The sequence below is a fragment of the Erpetoichthys calabaricus genome, chromosome 10, assembly GCF_900747795.2.
Source record: "Erpetoichthys calabaricus chromosome 10, fErpCal1.3, whole genome shotgun sequence".
In the NCBI taxonomy this organism is placed as follows: Eukaryota; Metazoa; Chordata; class Cladistia; order Polypteriformes; family Polypteridae; genus Erpetoichthys; species Erpetoichthys calabaricus.
This window is the reverse complement of record NC_041403.2, coordinates 136,673,183-136,692,560: the sequence shown is the minus strand read 5'-3', so window position 1 is coordinate 136,692,560 and position 19,378 is coordinate 136,673,183. Positions and strand designations below refer to the sequence as shown.

General features: G+C 40.4%; 1 protein-coding gene across 2 annotated transcripts in view; it reads left to right on the top strand.

Moving 5' to 3' along the window:
* Positions 1-19,068, top strand: part of LOC114659434 (formin-H) — a 235,050-nt gene extending 215,982 nt beyond the window's left edge. For both annotated transcript variants that reach the window (XM_028811923.2, XM_051933105.1), the window contains one exon: positions 18,435-19,068. In XM_028811923.2, coding sequence (XP_028667756.2) covers positions 18,435-18,539 — 105 coding nt within the window. In that variant the 3' untranslated portion in view covers positions 18,540-19,068. The remainder of the gene's footprint in view (positions 1-18,434) is intronic.
* Positions 19,069-19,378: the final 310 nt, after the last annotated feature.

Below are 19,378 nucleotides of genomic sequence, written 5' to 3'. Positions count from 1 at the left end.
ATGTCCAGTTCCATTGTCTCAAAACACCACTCACACCTACAGTTATTCCCAGTTTCAAATATAAACTAACAGCGTCAGACCCCCCAAGTGGGAGATAGGACAACGTAGTATGTATCATAATCGTGACTGAGAGAATAAAAGTGAAAAAAAAAACGCTAACTTTTGCAAGTATTATCAATTTACACCAGCTGTTTTTATTGTATAATATTAACAATAAGAGCAGATCACTACTCAAAATGGTAAATGAGACAGTTAGGATCGAACCGGGGGACTCCTAATTACAAGTCAGTAGTTCTTGCCACTACACCACAGAAGCTGTTGCATCATCCTTGAACCGTTTGTGAAAGTGTTTCTTTGATCTTTGGACTTCAGGTCTTACATATTATATAGTTAATGTCTACATTTTGTCATTTATTACTAAAATATGAAAAATGTTTCTGTTTTAACGATGTGTTTACACAGATTATTGTGGAAACGGAACACACATGAAATGCATGTGTTCCAAATAATGATCTATTATTTCCATTCTAAAACTCCTGCACTTCACTCCCAGACATTCAATCAAGGAAGGAACTGGGAGAACTTTGGGCCCATTCTGCGGTGGTGGGGGGATAGAATAGTAGGCTGCTTGCTGCTTGTCTTGATCGGCACATTAACAAGACAAAAGACGCTGACAGAGATCTGCGAAGCGATTTACGTTTATTCGTAGGCTTTTGTAATTCTAGTGTTAACGGTTATAGATATTCTTTGTGATATTGTAAGTTGTTGTTTTCATCTTCTTCACGATCACCACCAACTGTTTTAGCATAGTCTATTGATATGCATTTAACCAATTTACAGTGTAACCGTTCAACATTTTTGGATGCATTTAACCAATTTGATGTATAACCGATCAACATTTTTGGCATTAATTCATTTGACTTCCTCGTTTCTCATTGCTAGGGTTACCCGTGTGCTCATTTTTTATGGTGATAACCCTTCGTGATGAAATTCTTCAATAAGATTTGGACATAATACGTCTTCTTTAATTGGGAACTTAAAGTGAGGAAAACGTTAAAATGTATAAGAGCTGAGAGCGCAGGAAGTAAGAGCTGAGAGAGCAGGAAGTGTGTCTGACAAAAGCATTTACAGGAATGAGAGTTGAGAGGACCGTGGGCGTGGGCCATTAACCGTGAATGGTTGAAAGGAGGTCAGGACTTGAAAAAATCTCTAGGCAATAGTCTCGTCTCATGGGACTTCTCTTCCAAAAAATCTCGTCTCCAAAAAGTCTTGTCGCATCAAAGGATTTTTTTATATAATAGAGAGACTAGCTGTACTGCCCATCTAAGATGGAATGAAATCTAAGTAATCAACATAAACCTCATGTTTGTTATTTGATGCATTTAGTCCATTTGGTCAAATTTATGTAATAATATGTCCCTGATCCCTTTCCCTTACAGAGGCTTTTTTTTTTTGGGCTGTACCACCCGTTTTCAACTCTCTCTCTCACAGTACCACTTAATGAACTCACCACTCGTATAGTCAAAGTGCGGCATTTGCCAGTAACCACATTGACCTGGTTTAACGACTCTAACATAGTCATGTTGGGGGTGTTGGCTTCCCAATCTATGCATCAATTTAATATTATTTTCACTCTCCCATTGGACACCATGTGAAAGTGTCAGTCATCAGCATTACCACTATAAACCCCATTCACGTGATTTGAGCAGTAGCAAGAAAGTCGCTACCACAATGCTGTTGCTGGGATATAATGTCAGAAAACAGGATAAGCAAATAAAACTGATTTTTTCATTCTTAGACCCTTATTTCACATTTTTATTATTGTTTTGGATTTTGTTGACCCTTCTACATGTTTTGCCAGTTTTTTAAATTGTCTTTTTCCCCAGGCAACCAGATGGATACACACATACAAGGACACAAACACTCAAGCAACTTGTCCCTCTATTAAAGCGGATAAGCTTTAATTTCTTTCCTTCCAGCACTTAGTCTGTGTTGGACATATTTAGTGTTCACATTTCCAGTGCACCATCTATGGAATATATTTTGAAATGTACTGTACATAGTAATAAAATGCATTGCATTTTTCATTGCAACAGGTAGTGCATCATTTTTACGAATGCCATACCAAATTGCATATAAGAGAAACATAGCATCTGGACTGACACACAGATACACAGACAGACAGACACACACACCCACAGACACTTGTCCTTTTATTAAGGTGTATGAATTAAGTTATAATTGCTCTGCTGTTCTTGTGGTCAGTCAGTTAATTTCTGTTAGCAATACTAGTCTGTTTTTTTCAAGTAAGCAATCTTTGCTAAATAACATAAACTTTGGAGCTGTGATTAGTTAGTGCTATTGCCCTTCTGGCACTTATTTCTATGTAAACTTTAAGACTTTTTGGTCATTCAAGTATGCTTAAATTATTTCATAGAGACTTCTGGCAGACACGTATCTCTGGAAAAAAATATCTGTTTTCTGTGGAGATAAACTTAACAAAGATCTCAAAAGCTAACATTAAATTATTTAGTCACTATTTACTGCTGGAATTAATGATGCTTTGTATTGTATACCTTAAGTGGTCAGAAATAAGAGTGGCATTAGAATTTAAAGATTTGACAGAGAGTATCAAATTACTATGAAAAAAGAAGCAAGCTTAAGTATAACTATAATAGATTAAAAAGGAAAATTATTGTCTTGAATATGAGTCGAGGAACCTTGGTGAGTCCAATAGTTTATAATAAAAAAGTAAAATTGTTAAGGTGGCTTTAAATAAGGTGGTTTGTGAAAGATGAGCAATTGAAAGTATTGTTCAGTCAAGAGTTAAAAATCTCCAGCCACTGTAATTGATTATACATGTTGGGAAATAAAGAAAGAAGCTTAGTTATTAATACCACACCATCCAAGTTAGTAGATTGTGTATAATATACATGGAGGGGTCCCAAAAATTACTGGAATTAGTCAATAGTACAGGAGTAGGACGTAGTTATTTAATATGATGCTAGGCACCATATGCATAGTCTCAATTCACAAAGAAGGTTCTCAGTGCTTGCTGCTTGTGCTGATCAACACATTTACAAAACAAAAGACACTGATGGAGAGGTGTGAAAGGATTTAAGGTGAGCCGGGGTTATGAGTTTTTTCGTATGCTTCAGGAATTCTAGTGTTAATATGTAAATGTGTCTCCCGTGCCAAGGCAATATCTGACATCAATTAACTAATGTGTGATAATACATTTTTTTTCCTTTCAGTTAGTAATTAAGCCCCTTGACATTCAACCTAATAAAGTTCCATGAATGATCATTTTTATCTAGTCTTCCCATTTAACACTTAATAGTTTTTAGTGAGATAGATATTTGATGTCCTTTTTTAGCTGTATGTCTGAAATGCTAATTGATATTACATATTTTTTCCACATTAAAAATATACCAGACTTCCTTGGGCTATGGGTCAGTGATTGACTGTAGTTGTGTCATCTGATCAGGGGCAGCCTGACCTGGACACACTGGTAAAGAGGAATGCTTAGTTGTCAACTCAGATGGATTTAGCACCTTTTTGGCAGATCTGGAAAACCCAATTGAGTAGTGATGATATGCGGTGAATGACTAGCTGTGCATCTCTTCAAAATGAGTTCAACTCTCATGTCGAGAAACGCCTCTTCTGTGTTTTTGTGACAGGTCTGGGACTTCAGTAATGAAGGCAGCTGCAAGAAGCAGTGGTCATGAATTTGTTGATACATTTCATGGCATCAGACTTAGGACTTAATGGTGTACACCAGTTGTTAAAACTGAAAAAACAGACATCTATGTGTTGTTAGTAGTAAGATCTCCAGGTTTGACTAAGATGAACCTGCGTGCTAAAAATGTGGCAGTTGCAGTAGTGGCTAAACTGAAGATCTGTGTGTGGTACGAGTTTGGTGAGCCAAAAACATGATCTTTTGTTTATGACAAATCACTCAATGACCCTGTACTGGTAGGCATAACATTATCAAGAACACTTTGTAGACCTCATAAATCTAATTGATATGCATTGGTAGAGGTTGAGCCCATCTCTGTGGTTGAAGTCACTCTGGTGATTTAAAAATTTCCATAAGTGGAAACCTCAGGGCTTGAGAAGAGCTGACTGAAAATGCTAAAAGCCTATTGTGGAGACATTTTGACTAACATGGCCTTGTGGAGTGGTATGAAAGGCAGGGACAGTACCTCAAAACTGGATTGGTAGTCCCAATTTTTTTATAAAGAAAGTGGCACACAAGGATGTAATTGAATTAGTTACCGCTCATCCTCTCTGGGAAAGCCTCTGCAGGAATTCTGATGTACTCTGTTCAGTAGTTGTGCATCTGCTCCAGGAGGAGCAATGTGGATTCTTTTCCATCCATCCATCAGTGCAAAAACATTTTACCCATTAGCAGATACTTGAATGATTCCAACAGTTTTCCAATCCTGTGAAAATGTGTTTTGTAGACTTTGAAAAAGCTTATGACCAAGTGTCCTATGGTAACTTGTGGAGGATGCTAATAGAGGAATGGTGTTTTCTAGCAGGGGCCATTTGTTTCCTGTATTTGTAGTGGCAGAGTTTTGCATGCATACTTGGTATTGTGTAGACTCTGTTCATTCTTCATGTTGGACCTTACTGTTGGTGTGTCTGTCCCTTCTACTCTTCACTATTTTCCTGGACAACATATCAAAGCACAGCCAGGACTAGAAGAGAGTCTAATGTGGGAACCCATGAGTTTTGTGTTTACCATTTATAGATGCTGATGTACTCTTGGTCTCATCAATTTGGAATGGCTTGTACGGAGTTTTTGTTGGGATTAGAATTGTAGTCATTTCCAGCTTTAAGATATTAGTCGTCACCCAGAAGAGAATAGCTTGTTTTCCTCAGATGATATTTCAAGTTTTACATGTGACAGAGATGCAAAATTTAGGAAAGGTTTTCTTCACACACACACATGCACACACAACTATAAATACCTAGAGTAAGTTAGCAAGTAGTGTGCTAGACGTTAAGACTTTAGGGACTTCAAAACTTGCCTCAGTGTTACTTTGATGAAATTAGATGAGGAGGGTTAGTGAGCTTTTCTGGGCTAAATGGCTTGTTCTCATTAAAATTATTTTAATGTTATAATACACTAAACCTTGAACTTGAAATTGTGCAGTTGCAGTTGTTTAATCAACATTATACTCAACCTTGGTGGTGAAGCTGGTGCCATGCCTTCATGTGAAGCCTTAAATTTACCAGTCAATCCACATTCCTGTATTCTTGTATGCTAAACAAGGGTACAAATGGACAAAATTAGGTTACTACACAGGCTTGCTGGGCATGTTCTCTATGCTAGGATGAGGGACTTGTTAATATGGGAGGACCTCAGAATACTGTAGAACTGCTGGTTGAAGAGGTGTCAAGTCAAGTCTGTTTCTCACATACAAATTATACACACAATTCAATACATAGTGAAATGCTTAGCTGCTAAACTCCAAGACCGTGCACTTAAAAAAACAAAAGTTCGCTGATGACATTGCTATCGTGGGCTGCATCAGGAATGGGCTGGAGGAGGAGTATAGGGACCTAATCAATGACTTTGTTAAATGGTGCGACTCAAACCACCTACACCTGAACACCAGCAAAACCAAGGAGCTGGTGGTGGATTTTAGGAGGCCCAGACCCCTCATAGACCCAGTGATCATCAAAGGTGACTGTGTGCAGATGGTGCAAACCTATAAATATCTGGGAGTGCTGGATGATAAATTAGACTGGACTGCCAATACTGATGCGCTGTGCAAGAAAGGACAAAGCCGGTTATACTTCCTTAGAAGGCTGGCGTCCTTCAACATCTGCAATAAGATGCTGCAGATGTTCTATCAGACAGTTGTGGCGAGCGCCCTCTTCTACGCAGTGGTGTGCTGGGGAGGCAGCATTAAGAGGAAAGACGCCTCACGCCTGGACAAACTGGTGAGGAAGGCAAGCTCTATTGTTGGCATGGAGCTGGACAGTTTAACATCTGTGGCAGAGCGAAGGACGCTCAGCAGGCTCCTATCAATTATGGAGAATCCACTGCATCCACTTAATAGTATCATCTCCAGACAGAAGAGCAGCTTCAGCGACAGACTGCTGTCACTGTCCTGCTCCACTGACAGATTGAGGAGATCGTTCCTCCCCCAAACTATGCGACTCTTTAATTCCACCCGGGGGGGGTAAACGTTAACATCTAACATTATACATAGTTATTGTCTGTTTTTCACCTGTATTATTATCATTCTTTAATTTAATATTATTTATTGTATCAGTATGCTGCTGCTGAAGAATGTGAATTTCCCATTGGGATTAATAAAGTATCTATCTATCTATCTATCTATCTATCTATCTATCTATCTATCTATCTATCTATCTATCTATCTATCTATCTATCTATCTTAAAAGGAATATAAAGGACAAAAACAAAAATGCATGACTTTATCAAAATCAATAAAAAAAAATTATTATAAAATATGTAAATAATAAATAATAACTAAATAAATAACATAAAGAGAGATAACAATAGGGTATCATGTAAGTTTCAGAATTTTCCCCATTCAAGATTTGGGTGAAACTTTTGAATAAAGCTCCTCCTCGGTCTCTTTGAAACTGGACTTTAGGCAGCAGTAGCATTTACTAGACTGTGACACAGAAAAGATGCCGTTGCTGGGGTGAGCAGTATCTTTGAGGATTTTCTTTGCCCTGGTCCAACATTGCTTAGTGTAGATGTCTGCAGTATTAAGGAATACATATCCAATGATGCATTTCACTTACTACATCACTCTCTGCAGAGCCTTGTGATCCTTCTGGGTGTTGTTCCAAAAACAGTTAGTAATCTTCCTATCCAAATACTTGCGATGATGGATATAGAGAAGTCCCTTAGTAATTGGGAGGGCAGCCTGAAATCCCTGAGGCCTCTGAGGTGACAAATACATTATCATGCTTTCCTCACCAAGGTGTTGATGTGATTAGACCAGGTCAGGTCCTCTGTAATGTTGACAATGATGTATCTAAAACTGTCCACCATCTCCACCTGAATGTTAATACTGAGCAAGTTCACATTCAGCCACTGTGACAGACTCTCCACTTCATCTAGGTAAAACTGTTTATTGTTGTTAGATATCAGGCCTACCACAGCTGTATCGTCAGCAAACTTGACAATGATGTTAGAGTCACATGCAGAAATCCAGTGTTGCAGTATGTATGGAAGGAGTACAACAGAGGACTCCTAACACGGCCCTGTGAAGTGCTGTGACTGTGCAGATCGGCTCCTTGCTCCTTCTTCGTTTTTGGGAGCCTCTTGAACTCGACACTGTAAATTGTCATGACCGGGATGAATATAGCAGATGAGGACAAAACACACCAAGCAAGGGGATGGTGAAAAGTGCAAATGCTTTTATTAAAATAAATCAAAATCAAAGTGTTCCAGAAAGTGCTGTACTCCAAACTGTCAATGAATAAATAATCCATAAAATGAAGTGAAGGTGGAGGTTAAAATCAACAAATAGAAAAATCCATTAAAAATGAGGTTAAAACAATTTAGTGCAGGAAACTCATTTTAAAATCCATTACCACTGGTGCCTTCCCTTAAAACTGACGCCTCTCTGGCTTAGACTATTCGGACCTCGCAACCCGGAGAGATGTCAACCAGAAGGGGCAGACACCCATCTCAATTGGCCCGTGTACCCCGCTGCCAAACCTACGGCGTCCATGGGCAACCACTGAGCCCTGCTCTGCTCGAACCGCTGCCAATCCAGACTCCACCCGGCACAGGCACCCTGTACTCCCACCACTGCCGTCTCAAAGGCTCCTCCCAGCGAGAGAACCTCCAGAGCATAATGGTTGATCCTGCTCCCAAAGATGCTCAACAGGAGCAACCCACAGCCTCCTCCTGAGCAATGGCCACTTGCTCCTCCTTGGGGCTCTACTCCCGTCCACCTACTTCCATTCTGTTCACCAGCTTGTTTCCTCTTTCTCCTGCTTCTCCTGTTCTTTACCCTCCGCTCTAACCGTCTGTTGGTTTGTTTCTTTTTTTTTTCCTTTATAATGTGTGCTATCCATTTATAGGCTGGGGAGCTGTTGCAGGTACGATCACCTGATTGCCACACTGGGCTGATAATAAGGCAATCAGACAGCCCGCACGTACCAGCAAGGCAGTGCATGGATGGCTGACCGCCTTGGCAGGCCACTCGCACCTGCTCCATGAGTATGTTCATTATTTATTTATTAAAATCTGCCAGTTTTTCTGAGCCGCAGACCCGCTATAACACAAGTGCCTGTGTTGAAAGTGAGGGATGATGAGGTGTGGAGATGAATTTGAAGCATCTGCAGTCTTCCTGTCAAGAAGTTAAAAACCCTGTTACATAGTGATGTACTCAGATTCAGGTCTCTGAGATTGGTGATGAGCTTAGAAGGATTTATTATGTTAAATGCAGAGCTACAGTCTTTAAATAGTATTCACATATAATTCCCTCTCTTGTTGTCTGGGTGGGGCAGTACTTTATGTAGGATTAAGTTTATGGCATCATTTGTGGATCTACAGGAGTGATTTGCGAACTGTAACAGATCCAGTTCTTTTGACAGAGAAGAGCATATGTCATTTTTGACTAGCTTCTCAATATACTTTATTGCTATAGGTGTTAATGTGACAGGATGATAGTCATTCAGACAAGTTGGAATTGATTTATTTAGGGACTGGGTTAATGATGGATCTTTTAAAACATGTTGGAATGATCGACTGGGTTAAGGAGGCATTAAATATTACCATGAACACTGGTACAAGCTGATCAGCTTAGACCTTAAAAACTTATCCTGGAATGCCATCTGGACCTGCTGTCTTCCTGGTGTTCACTTCCCTGAAAAATCTCCTTACATTGTGTTCTGACAAATTGGACTGTGTCCCACTGAGTGGTTCTTCCACCATAGATGTATTGTACCACTAGCTGGTGTCAGCTACATTCACATTGAAGTGTGTGTGGAAATCTTTAAACACATTTGTATTGGAGCTCACTGTGGTGGAGGTAGTTACACTACAGTCTTGTTTGTGCCAAGGATCAAACTGCTTAAACTGCTTTTACACTTTCTCCCCATATTATTCCTTAGTGGCTTTCATGACTCCCCTTAGATTGTACCAGTTGGCTTTGTAAGTGTCCATATTCTCAGATGCAAGCCCTGAATGGTTTTATTCACCCATGGTCTCTGATTTAGGTATGCCCTGATGATGACTTTTGAGACTATTTCATTCACGAGATATCCAATAAAGAATATTACAGCTTCTATAAATATATCCATCCATCCATCCATCCATTATCCAACCCGCTATATCCTAACTACAGGGTCACGGGGGTCTGCTGGAGCCAATCTCAGCCAACACAGGGGGCAAGGCAGGAAACAAACCCTGGGCAGGGCGCCAGCCCACCACAGTCTATAAACACACTGATGTCGTAATCAGAGCTGTGTCTGAACATTTCCCAGTTCCCAACACAGCCTGGGGAATAGCCAATAATTGGTCTGTCCAACACATGACCTCACATGTGAGAAGAGCTTCCTGCTTTAGCTTCTTTTGGCAGCATGGCTGTATTTACCCAAAGGATGAAGTGACAGTGCATCTTATAAGGAGTATACCAGTGATCCAGAGTCCTGTCCCCTCTCGTAGAACATGTAATGTGCCGAGACAAGTTTGGCATTACCTTTTTGAGATTAGCCTTGATGAGATTGACAGCTACAATGAGGGCAGCATCCAGGTTATTATGTGGGTAGCAACTGAGTGTCTCATATGGTTCCTTCTGGGCAGTGTCGGTTTCAGCTTAAGTTGCAGCCATGAATAAACTCCCATGGAAGATAACATAGTCTACATTTCATCATTAGGAGTTCCAGATTCTACAGGCAGTAGCATGATAAAACAGAACTATTGCTGCTGTCATGCCAGTTGTTATTAACCATGAGACATACACCTCCTCCCTTTGCTTTGCCAGACTCATCTGTTCTGTCCATACGGTAAACAGAGAGAGGCAGAGCAGGCCAAACTGCATGATCCAGTACTGTGAGACAAAAGATGTTTTAGCCCTGAATGTCTCTCTGGAATTTCATTCTTGCTCTGAAGTTGCTCAACTTATTTTTCAGGGACTGGACATTGGGTAGTAGTACACTAGGCAGTGGTTGTTAGTGTGCTCAGGCCTCAGTCTGTTGCACACTCTTGGTGTTTCTTTTGGGTGCATCTGCTGTTGTTCTCACTGTTTTTCCGAAGGATTTTACTCAGCTAAACTGAATCAGCAAATGTGCAATCAGATGTGCTAGTCATTAACCCACAATCCTATGTTAACGAGTGTGTCTGGCTGTTATAACTCATGAAACCCAAAGTATCGGGTATAAAAGAAGTGAATAAAATAACACATAACACAAAGTAAACACACAGTCTGATCAAAGCCAACAAAATAGCAAACATACTCAGTGCTGCCATCTTGGATATCAGCTAAGCTGGTATAGGCATGCAGCTGGAATGTCGCTTGGATGCTTCTAATGGGAGGTGTATCAGGCACCGCCAACTGGGAGAAGACCAAGGCTCAGACCCAGGAAAGGCTTGAAGGATTATATCTTTTGACTTGCCAATGAGCCTCTGGGAATTTCCCAGGAAGAAGAAGCCAGATAACTGGAGGAAGTTGCTGTGGGCTACCAGAATAAGATGTGCTTGTGTGTCCATATTTTCACTTTTCACAATAAGTTTAGCAAAAATGATGAGGATAAATAGACAGTAAATTTAATAGACAGTAATTTAATAGACAGTAATTTAAACAGTATATGTATTGACGTTTTGGTGTTTTAAGTGCATCATGCCTAAATAAGGTGTTCAAATATTCTGGCAATAAGAAACCACAACAGGTAAAGAAAACATGGGAGTGCTGGAGAAAGAACAAGCAGGTCTGGCTCAGATTAAAAAGTCACTGTGTGCCATTTGTCATACACCATGATACTAACAGAAAAAGGTTTGCTTGTTGCTACTTTGTAAGATGATAATATTCCAGCAAAGCACATGTGTTTTTCTCACACTTTTGACATGAAAGTGGTAAAAATGTCATCCTGTTGCAATCACTTTTTTAAAAGTGAAAAAATATTCAGTTCTGTTTAATTTGAGTATTTTTATTCCATGCTGTCTTGGCTGTTTATGCAATGTGGCATACAAACTTCTATTTCCTGCTTCAATTTGAAAGGTTTTTGACAAAAGGGTAGGAACTTTTGAAGGTCAGACATGGCAGTTCTTTAGAGTCTAAAAACATCACAAGGAGTATCAGAGTGCACTGGATTCAGGATTTTGTATCAACATCTGATGCAAACAGCAGACTGACAAGATACAGCACCAGCAGAGTGGAGTCTTCATTAAGAGTTCAAAGTGGAGACTAGTATAGACAAACTGCATTCCATGCCTGATTCAAACTGCCCTTGTAATGTAGCTGCCATACAATTGCCAGAGACTGGGATCTGAACCCTGTGTGTGGACATTCATTCACCCTGTTGAAAGTGGGAATTTTTCTCAGGGTGCTCAGATTTTTGTTCCACATCCCAAAGATATGCATGCTTAAGTAAATGACAGTTCTGAAATGGCCCAGAGTCATTGTTGTAAGTGTGCCTGGTAATGAGCTGGTCCTCCATCCAGTGCTCATTCCCATCTTGCATCCAAAGTGGCACAGATACAATCTGGCCCCTTGAGACCCTGTTTGGGGTGAAAAAGACAGGAGGACAGGACAGTATTGTTTTTATAACCATATAACAGCTGACCCCTTACCCAGACCGGCAGCTACACAACTAAGACCTGTGTCCTGGCTAAAACTAAGGAAACTAAAGACAACACCAAGCCATACCCCTTGCAAACAGTCTTTTCCCCCAATCGACAATTAAACAGGCAATGCAAGTCAGAGTGTAAAATTAAGTGCAGATATATAAAAAAGTGATAACATATATATATATTTATATACATATATATATACATATATATATATATATATATATATATATATATATATATATATATATATATATATATATATATCAGTGGCGGACCGTGCATTTCACAACTAGGCCTTCAGTAGTGCTCCGTCTGAATCAACCCGCCCCTCAAAAACTAATCTATGGTTATAAAAAACATCTTAATATGCAGAAATACAGTATAAAGAGCCACAGATAGATAACTCCTTTAGCCACAATAAATGCCTTTATTGAATAGACAAACCAGGGGTGAACAAGTTCCTTTCTACTGTAACTACAGCCGCGACACACATAAAAAACATCAATAATAACTCATAAACTTACTCACCAAAAATTCGGACTATTTGTAAACAAAATCCATCCTTCTCTCTTTCCTCAAAAACAGTTCAATTACTAGCAGATTATCCATGCGCTTCAGTTCCATCACGAAGTCCCTTTCTGTTGCCATCGAAGCTAATGCTGAAAGTCAAACCTGCCCTGTCGTATTTCTGGCATAAGTTTTAATTCGCTTTAGGGCTGAAAATGTCCGCTCGACAGAAGCAGTGGACACGGGAATGGTCACCGCCAAACATACCAATGTGTACAGCTGCCCCCATGCTCTCATTCAGATTTTTCTGATGAAGGAAGTCAAGGAGATCAGTGGGAGATTTTCCTGCAAAATCATCCATGGCATACTTACACCATCCTATCCAATCAACGGGTCTGAATACGGTGACGTTGCCATATGCCTGCTAGAGGGCCCTAGTAACGCCAACTCAAAATCTGATTGGTTGAAGCAACAGTTTAATCGACATTTATTTTGTGTTAGAGGGCCTGCAGAACGGATTGTGAAGGCTTCCGGGCAGACTTCATTGACTTTGACCCTGCCTGGCAACAAATGATGGCTGAAATGTGATTGGTTAAATGCTTTAATACAAAAATACATGTCTGGAAGCAGGCGCAGTACAACCATCGGAAAAGCTATGAAAGGAAGCGGACAGACTATTTGGAATTATTTAATAAGTATTCATGGACAAAATATAATTAACATCAGTTTGTGATTCAGATATTTTTTTAGGCCAGCAGAGAAGGCCTTGCAGGCCCTGAGGGCCCACCACTGATATATATATACAGTATATAGGGTGGCACGGTGTTGCAGTGGGTAGCGCTGCTGCCTCGCAGTTAGGAGACCCAGGTTCGCTTCCCGGGTTCTCCCCATGTTTGCATGGGTTTCTTCCGGGTACTCCGGTTTCCTCCCACAGTCCAAAGACATGCGGGTTAGGTGCATTGGCAATCCTAAATTGTCCCGTGTGTGCTTGGTGTGTGGGTGTGTGTGTGCCCTGCGGTGGGCTGGCACCCTGCCCAGGTTTTGTTTCCTGCTTTGCGCCCTGTGTTAGCTGGGATTGGCTCCAGCAGACCCCCATGACCCTGTAGTTAGGATATAGCAGGTTGGATAATGGATGGATAGATAGATAGATAGATAGATAGATAGATAGATAGATAGATAGATAGATAGATAGATAGATAGATAGATAGATAGATAGATAGATAGATAGATAGATAGATACTTTATTAATCCCAATGGGAAATTCACATGTATATATATATAGTAAATAAAATGAACGCTTGGTGGCACTATTGCCCACCTTTTCCCCAACAAACAGACATGCTGACACAGGGTAAAAGCACTAAGAAGATATTTAATCTTTTTCTTCTTTAAATCATCGTCCTCCATAGCACTACAACCACAATAAACACAACAGTAAAGTAATATTAATTCCTAATTTCTCCTCCAACCTCCCAGCAAGCTCTGTCCTACTACCTCCCAACTCTGGCTCTCTTGCTGGGTTTCCACTAGTCTTTTAAATAGTCCTTGACCCGGAAGTGCTTCTGTTCGTCCTCCCATGTGACTTGCCAGAACTTCTGGGTCAGCTGGAGAATTCAGGTTTTAATCAGCCTGGAAGTACTTTGGGGCTTCCATTGTCATAGTCCATTAGTACTTCCGGGCTAGGTGAGAATTTGTTCTCCCACCAACTTCCCTGGCGGCACCCGCGGTACCCAGCAGGGCTGTGCTGCCGAATTCCAAGTCCCATAGTTCTCTGTGGACATCCGGGGGCACCACTGCAGTCCAGGGAAGCTGCCATCTATCGTCTTGGGGGAGGCAGTGTCTTTGATAAGCTGCTGACTGGTGAAAGACTCTTAATGTGAATAAGATGAAGGAGATGGTTGTTGACGTCCAGAAGGCCCATCCTCTACATTTCCCACTGCACTGTACTTTGTCGTGGTATTGTTCAAGATTATGTACCTGGCATTCGACTTTACTTGGTCAATTAACATCACTTCCATGGTCAATGGGGTACAGCAGCATCTCCACTTACTTCAGCAGCTGAAGAAAGCAAGACTAACTCTTCCCATTCTCAGCCAATTCTACACCATTGAGAGCATTCTGACCAGCTGCATCACTAGTTTGGGAACTGTAGTGTATCTGACCATAAGGTCCTACATTGGATAGTGCACACAGCAGAGAAGATCATTAGGGCTTCTCTGTCCTCCATTAAAGACATCTTTATAAAGTGTTGCATCCACAAAACCTATAGCACTGTAAAGGACCGCTACCATGGTCTCTTTGTTCCACTTCAATCTGACTGTAGCATCCTAACCTGTTCTGCAACAGCTTCTGCACCTTGGCTATCCAGACTTTGAGTTTTGTGCTGTCCTCAGATTTGTTCCTAGTACTTTATTTATATGCAATAGATTTATTACACTTATTACTACTGTTCTTATTTATTTATTGTATTACTATGTACAGTATTTCAAATTAATACCCTGCAAACATGCACACAGTGGCCCCTGTGGATAGACCATGAGCAATGATAACCTAATTAAATACCTCACTAGCCCAATGTGAGGGATGCTGCAAGGGGTCCCTTAACAAAGTTCCCCTACTGGCCCAAAATGGGTTAATTGCTGGCAGTACAAGTTCAGTAATTTGCCCAGTGACCATTTAGTAACACTGGTCATTGTAACCGTTACTCCCATAGTTTCTGACTTTTTGATGTTGTAGCTTAGTAAGGAACAACAGTGAATTAATATTTTCAGTGGGTTTTAGATTTTGATTTTAGAAGTATAAATAATAATTTGAACAATTCCAGAAAGTATCAGTTTTGTATTGGCTAAAATTACAAAATTTGTATCTATTATATTGTAACACCACAAAAAAAGCTGGACTAGCACCAGCAAAAGCAAACGCATTTTGTATTATGTAAAAATAAATGGTTTAAAGCCACATTAGCAATGTATTTTTTATTTCTTTTCTTATTAATTAATACATTGTAAATCTTCATTATTAAATACAGTATATACAGTGTAGCAGTAGAGGTAGTTATCGACCTCTCGAACCCTCAGGTACCATGCCAAACACAAGGTAAATGTACAATTATTATTTATTTTATAATAATACTGTGCACTAAGCACCCTCCACTCCACACTACTCATACAATACACTACAATAATCGCTATAATCACCAATCCTCCTCTCCCAGACACTTAGCCACCCTTCCTCCCAGCTCAGCTCAGTGTCTGGGCTTTCCTACAGTCCTTTTATACCCCCTGACCCAGAAGTGGTTCCTGTCCAACAATTCACAAGTCCTCATTACTTCTGGGTCAGAGTAAAAGTCCTTTTCTTCAACCTGGAAGCACGTCGTTTCTCCTGTTCATGTGACCAGGACGTACTTCCAGGTTAAAGGGCACATAGCAGTCTGAAAGCCTCCCTACAGCGGCTTCCGGTGGCCCCCATGGTATCCAGCAGGGCTGCGCATACAAACTACAAGGTCCATAACCTCCATGCTGTTGGGAGAGCTCCACCTGGTGGCATGGAGGTGTGGGCCGGATTATTTAGCCGGCCATCCATCACAACAGTATATATACCAGTAATGGCGCATTGCACGATAACGTGCTGTGAATACACTTGACTTGACCATTCATAGTTTTCATCCTCTTTCTCTGTACGTTTAGCATTTGTTTGTTCAGAGGTTGATGTGCTTACTGCTTCCTGAGCAGCTCTTCTTTTCTCCTCCCTAGTGGCCTGCTTCTTCTCTTCTTTCGTCGGCATCTTTTGAAGTTAAAACTGATTAAGTCAGTATTTGTGTTGCAATTACTTAGAACACTTTCTTTAAGCTGGCACTTAAGTCTTCAATCTACCTGAAGAATGATTTAAGATATGAAGAGGTAGGGGAAGTGACGGTGAAGGTAATAGGGATGAGAATGCCACCTGTATGCATGCACCGCCCTGCTGGCCGTTGCCGAGAGTTGATTCTACAATAAAATAAAATAAAAATAAAAAGAGGAATAACCTTGGAGGCCAATCATCACCCGAAAGTGGATAGTAAACGTTACATAGTATATGTGTACCAAATTTCAGGTCAATAGGTCAAACGGTTTGCGAGCTAAAGGTGATTTAAAATCCTGGACAGACAAATGAACAGCCATGGTAGCGTATTATATGAGAAGATAGTGATGAATGGCCGGGGCCCTTGGTCTGCCGGGATGCCCCTGTGATGGAGGGACCGGGAGAGAGGGCATACTCAGGGCAATAACACCCCTGGAACCCGAGAGACCAACCTACCTGGCATACAGTGGGGCCACGGTTTTGGAGCTTAGAAGTTTCTGAGCCCTGGGTTGCAGCACTTCCGGGGGGGCCTGTGAAAGGGGACGCCTTACTCCATTCGAGGAGCTGGAGTCGGGTGGAGGTTGACGAAGCTTGCTGGGAGAGGAGTGAGGGCAGCAGACTGAGAAAGAGAGTGGAAAGGACTATTTTTGCTTATTGGTGCTGTATTTACTGGGGAACGGGGGAAAGCATTGCCCTTGCAGAAAAGAAAATAAACGTGTGTGCTGGACAGCATTGGTGTCTGCCTGTCTGTGTCGGGTACGGTGGCTGGTACTGTACGTTAATGGTATGTTAACATTTGAATGGCGGAAACCATTTATTCAGAAAACATTTCATATGTGCAAGATGATTTACAGGACCTGTTTGCCATCCTGGTTAACACATGTACCATATGTGGCACATAAATTGTCCACAAAAATTGTATGTAAGTATATACATAGCAGTACCATTAGTTTTAACATAATTTTGACTCACCCTGTATATATGTATATAACATAAACAATTAAACACTTAGAAGAGTTTCAAGGAAAGGACAAATAAGGGGGTGCAGTATTAGTGCTGCTGCCTTAAAGTAAGGTCACCAGGGCTCACATCCCAGGGCATCCCTGAATGGAGTTTGAATGATTTCCCTGTGTCCATGTGGGTTTCCTTTGGGTATTTTACTTTCCTCCCACAATCCAACATCCTGCAGGTTTGGTGGACTGGTGATGGTATATTAACCTTACGCTGTGTATGTGACTGTGTTCACTCTGCGATGGACTGGTGTCCTGTGCAGGGTTTGTTCCTGCCTGTGCCTTTTGCTCACCAGACTGGGCTACCCGTCTGTTTGCCCATTCTGGGCCAGTGTTTTGAGGTCACTTTTGCCCTGATGTGCAAATCTCAATTGGGCCATTGTTGGCTGCCCACTTAGAGAAAAGATGTTTGCCTACACTGGACCTACACAAGCCCGATGTCTGTTTGTTTACTGGGTGCTATCTATTCACTTATGTATTATTTCTTTCTTTCTTTCTTTATGGTATAGTAATTCTTTGATTGTTTTTTTACCTGTTTTGCACAACTATGTCTGTATATATGTTTTAACCGCAGCCCTTGGGAACACTTTGTCATGCCATTTTGTGCTGGAATACTGTGCATGGATAGTGTGGCAATAAAACCATTTGACTTGATTTCTTCACATATTCGCTGGTCTCTAGACAGAATGCAACACTATAAGGTTAATAAAACGCACTCTTCCTTGCTGTTCATGTTGAGCAAACAACAATTACAAGAAAAAATATCATGTTGTAAGTGTGAAACTTTGTGCCAAAGTGAGCAGTGGATTAAAAGGTATTTAAGCTGAATATCTCTTCAAAATATATTGAAATGCCATTAAAATCCCAACAGGTGCGACTTGCTTGCTAAGCTAAATTGCATGTGGTAATTCTTATCAGACGTGTTTTGTAAATTTTAATAAACTTAAAGGAACTTAAAGGATTGTTGATTAGAAGTCACTAAGCAGTTCATTAAGCTTATGTAATGATCATTTTCTACTAAATGTATTCCTGCAGAGCACCTGCCTGGAAAATCTTGTAGGTTATGCAATAAAACTAAAAGCTCAATTAAGGGACTGCTGATTATTTAGGTGTTTCGTTTTAAGAGCAGAATTCATTGTTAGTATTTAGTGAAATCATTTTGGGCTTCAAATTAGATTTAGCATAATAGTTTTTAATATTACTCCTGCTCAGTGCAATTATTAACTGAGAAGCCAATTCTGTTACATTTTTGATCATTTTTTTCTTCTTTGTTCTTTTAGCTAAAATTTGGAGAACCTCAAGAGCAGGATTCACAGGAGCTTTTTGGATGGGTGTGCTCCTTTGTCTGTGACTTCAAGAGGATTTACACCGAATTCACAACCTAAAGACTGAGAGCTGAACCTACGGCATGATAGCCCTGGTGAATCTTACCAGATTGTTTCATGTCTGCACCTTCTCAGGCTGTTGGTGTGGAAGCAGAAGTTCAATATAAATATGTAATTTGATGACTGTTCCGTGTTCGATCCACTTTATCTAGTTTGGAATTAAGCCTGCAGCTTCAAACAAGAGGACAGATGTCAGATGACAAAGGATTGTTGCCAAAAGTAAGAGAGATTTGATGGAAGGCTTTAATATGCTGAGGCTGTTGCAATTACTATGAATTGTGTGTGCACTGTTGTTTGGCCATTGTCTGTCAATCTGTTTTACAAGGTTAAAAACAAGAAGCCAAAATTGCATCACTTAGAAGTGTCTCATTATGTAGTACTTTTTTTTTTTATTTGACGTCAGGTATGTTTTGTCAATAGGCCAGCAGTGAGAGTGATGATCAGGGGCCATGGATTAACATGCCTGAATGCTAAGTTAACACTGCTTTTGGTGCTTTTTTTTCTAATAAAATAAAATGTTTCTATAATATTTGTTTGTTAATGCAATGTATTTGAGCATTGTTTACTTGTGGAGTTCTGTGTTTTTTATTTGTTCTTGCACTATTTAAAGCCTGGGTGTTGCAAACCATGAATTACAGTATATGAATCATTCAAAACATGTGTTTGACCTTTGATCTGAACAAGATAAGAAAGTGAGAAGGTGAGCTGCAGTGCATAGTCTCAAAGCCAAAAAAACTTCCTGAACTGTTTGTGCTTGGTGTAGGATAAACTTATTATGTTAGTCCCACGATAAAAAAGGCAAAATCTGAGCTAGGTATTCAGAGAAGTGTGTGATGAGG